Genomic DNA, 3,101 nt, shown 5'->3' on the forward strand with positions numbered 1-3,101 from the left:
ATGGCTCAGAAGCAGCAGATGGCCCGCAGCGAGGAAGTGGCACGGAGCGAGGAGATAACCGGGAGCCAGGAGGTAGCTCGGACCGAGGCCGTGGTCCCGAGCGACACTGTGGCCCCTAGCGAGGCCGTGGTCCCGGGCGAGGACGTGGTTTCGGACGAGGAGGTGGTCCCGGAGGAGGACTTGGTTCCGGATGAGGACCTATTCCCGGAGGAGGACCTGGTTTCGGACGGGGACGTGGTCCTGGATGAGGACATGATTCGGGACGAAGACGTGGTTCGGGACGGAGATGTGGTCCCTTACGGAGAAGCGTCCGAAAGCGAGGACATAGCGACGGCTGGGATCCTGGTGACCATCACTCACAGCAACGAGAAGTATGACATTAATGTTAGCCCACAGCAGGGCACTGGCGAACCAGTTGTCCAAGACGTGGCCCAGCTTGTTGAAGAAGCCATAGGAGTTCCAGTGTCTTCTCAGAAACTGATATTTAAGGGAAAATCTCTAAAGGATATGGAACAGCCCTTGTCAGCACTTGGAATACAAAATGGATGTCGGGTCATGCTAATTGGGAAAAAGGACAGATCAGCGGAAGAGGTTGAATTAAAGAAGTTGAGAATTTTGGAAAAAGCTGTGGAGAAGAAAAATATATATTAGAATCTCAGTTTCCTTAACAATAAAGAACCCAATATACAGAACTTTGATGTTATATTCCAAGATCTTTGAAAAGATCTTTTAAATACTACTTAAAAGAGAATATAATGACTCTGAAGAATCATTATGATCTTCTTGAAAGAAGACTTCATGTTATTGTTGTTGTTGTTGCTGTTGTGTGTTGGCAAGTCAGAACTGACCCATAGCTGATTCCCCAGTGGATTTTCAGAAGTAGTTAATTGAACAGGAGGAGGTTGCCCATCCTTCTTTCCAGAAGCTGCTGATGGATTCCAACTGCGTACTTTGGGATTTCAGAGCAGCTTCTTACGGACTAGGCCAATAGAGCTCCTTGTATTAGAACCAGTTCTATTAAAAACAAAGACCTCATGAAATATTACACAAAATGGGTGACTATGGAGGACATCAGTCACAAAAAGACAAATGCTGCATAATGCCACTGTTATAAAACAGGACTGACAAAGGGGTTGGGGAAAACTAAGAAAAGAGGGGATAAATAATGTACATGGCATTGAAACAGATGAGGAGAGAACTGTATAAAAGGAATATATGATTAGATATTATTGGCATGACAAGAGTCCACAGTAAGAGCTGTGTAGTAAAGTTGTCAGGGGGATGGGGGGACTGTATAACAATGAAAGAATTTTTTTCCCAAAGGAAAAAGCGAAGTTGGGGAGAGAGGCAGGGAAGAAAATGAGCAACATTGAATGGATGGAAATGCAAGTTCTTTATAAACTTTCATTAAGATCTTAATTTTAAAAAGGAACCAGTTCTATAAAAACAGTGTGGCAGACATGGGAATGGCTCTACTATCTTCAAAAGGGCAATGAGTCCACCATCAACAGCATCAATAGCACAAAGTCAATTCCTATGAGATGAAACATGAGCCCCATGCTCCACACTTTCTACTGATTTTAACGAGAGGTCTCCCCATAGTCTACTACTTCTTTACCAGGTTTGAGAATTTGTTGCAATGGCTACACAGAATGCAAAGACAATACTCACAGTTGAAAGTTATATTAGATAAGTAGCAGGTTATGATTTATGTATGGAAACATTCAGGATACAGGTTTAATACAGCCTCTTCTCAGGTAGTGTACTCTCATGGCATAGTTCATAAGGACTTGCACTTACTAACCCAAAGAAAACACATCTCTGACATTTTTAATCTAGCAGTGGCTCCTCAGAATCAAGATGGGCAATCTTTCATGGCTTTCAAATACCTGCCAGAGGGTAGCCATGAATTTGTTCTGACTTGTTAGCAATTAATTTGAGTTTGTTTGTTTGTTTTCTTCTCAGAAATGCTCACAGGCAAGTTTGTCTCTGATCTTTGACCTTGAGGCCTTACTTCCCATCAGAAGCAAGTATTACCAAGCTCTTTTAGTTCTGTCAGTTGTCACTGTCAGTCCACCTGCAACTTAACAGCGATGAAGACACCACTCCAGGGGAGGACCAGAGAGTCAATCCACCTCAACTTTATTAGGATAAGCACTGCACTTATACACAAAGGACGATAAGATAGAGTGGGGCTTGCAGATGCAGTCTGACAATGTTAGGCTGTATATAACATTTTGGCGATATTCCCACCCAGGGGGTTTCCCGAAGTGCTTCTTCCATAGTTCCCAGAAATTTTTCCAAAGAATCTCACCCACATCGTGTACTGAGGGTGTTGTACCGAAACATGTACCGTTTACTACCGACGGTATCAAATGTAGCAGCCAATTCGTACCACACGGGATTTGTCTGAAAAGCAGGCCTGGAAAGATGTAAACTCTGTGAGTTACGTACACTATGACTTTCAGAATGAATGAAAGTATTTGTTTCCAAAACGGTCCTGTGTGTCGCACGGAATTTACAGTAATCTGTGTTTTCTCCTTGTAGGAAACGTAGCAATTCAATATAAAAGTGCAAGTATACACCTATGCAATGTTCTGTTCAAATTGAGCAGCCCCTTACTTACTGAAGCCCTCGAATGACACACTTTGTTAGAAATATCTTTCTCTGTAATCTGCCTCTTGCTGAACAATGAATCACTTAACGTAGTGATGTTCTGCTGTATATGACATTATATTCGTACCACACGGGGTTTCCGGAAGCTCTTCTTTCTTGGTTCCTACAAATTTTTCCCAAGAATCTCACTCACATTGTGTACTGAGTTTGTTTCAGTGAAAGATGTACCGTTTACTACCAAAGGTAACAAAAGTAGCAGCCAATTCGTACCACAGGGGATTTGACTGAAAATCAGGCCTGGAAAGATATAAACTCTGTGAGTTACGTACACTATGAAGTTCAGAAGGAACGAAAGCATTTGTCTCCAAAACCCTCCTGTGTGTCGCACGGAATTTACAGTAATCTGGGTTGTCTCCTTGTAGGAAACCTAGCAATTCAGGAAAGAAGTGCACGTATATACATATGCAACCTTGTGTTCGAATTGC

The 3,101-nt window shown here is 42.7% G+C and overlaps 1 protein-coding gene across 1 annotated transcript; it reads left to right on the forward strand.

The window, feature by feature from the left end:
* Positions 1–18: 18 nt before the first annotated feature.
* Positions 19–651, forward strand: LOC102857785 (BAG family molecular chaperone regulator 1-like). The gene is made up of 2 exons (XM_006901346.1): positions 19–94; positions 311–651. The coding sequence occupies exons 1-2, from the start codon at positions 19–21 to the stop codon at positions 649–651; spliced, it is 417 nt and encodes a 138-aa protein (XP_006901408.1).
* The last annotated feature ends 2,450 nt before the right edge of the window (positions 652–3,101 follow it).

The sequence above is a fragment of the Elephantulus edwardii genome, unplaced genomic scaffold, assembly GCF_000299155.1.
Source record: "Elephantulus edwardii isolate Elephantulus edwardi_28Jun2011 unplaced genomic scaffold, EleEdw1.0 scaffold00320, whole genome shotgun sequence".
In the NCBI taxonomy this organism is placed as follows: domain Eukaryota; kingdom Metazoa; phylum Chordata; class Mammalia; order Macroscelidea; family Macroscelididae; genus Elephantulus; species Elephantulus edwardii.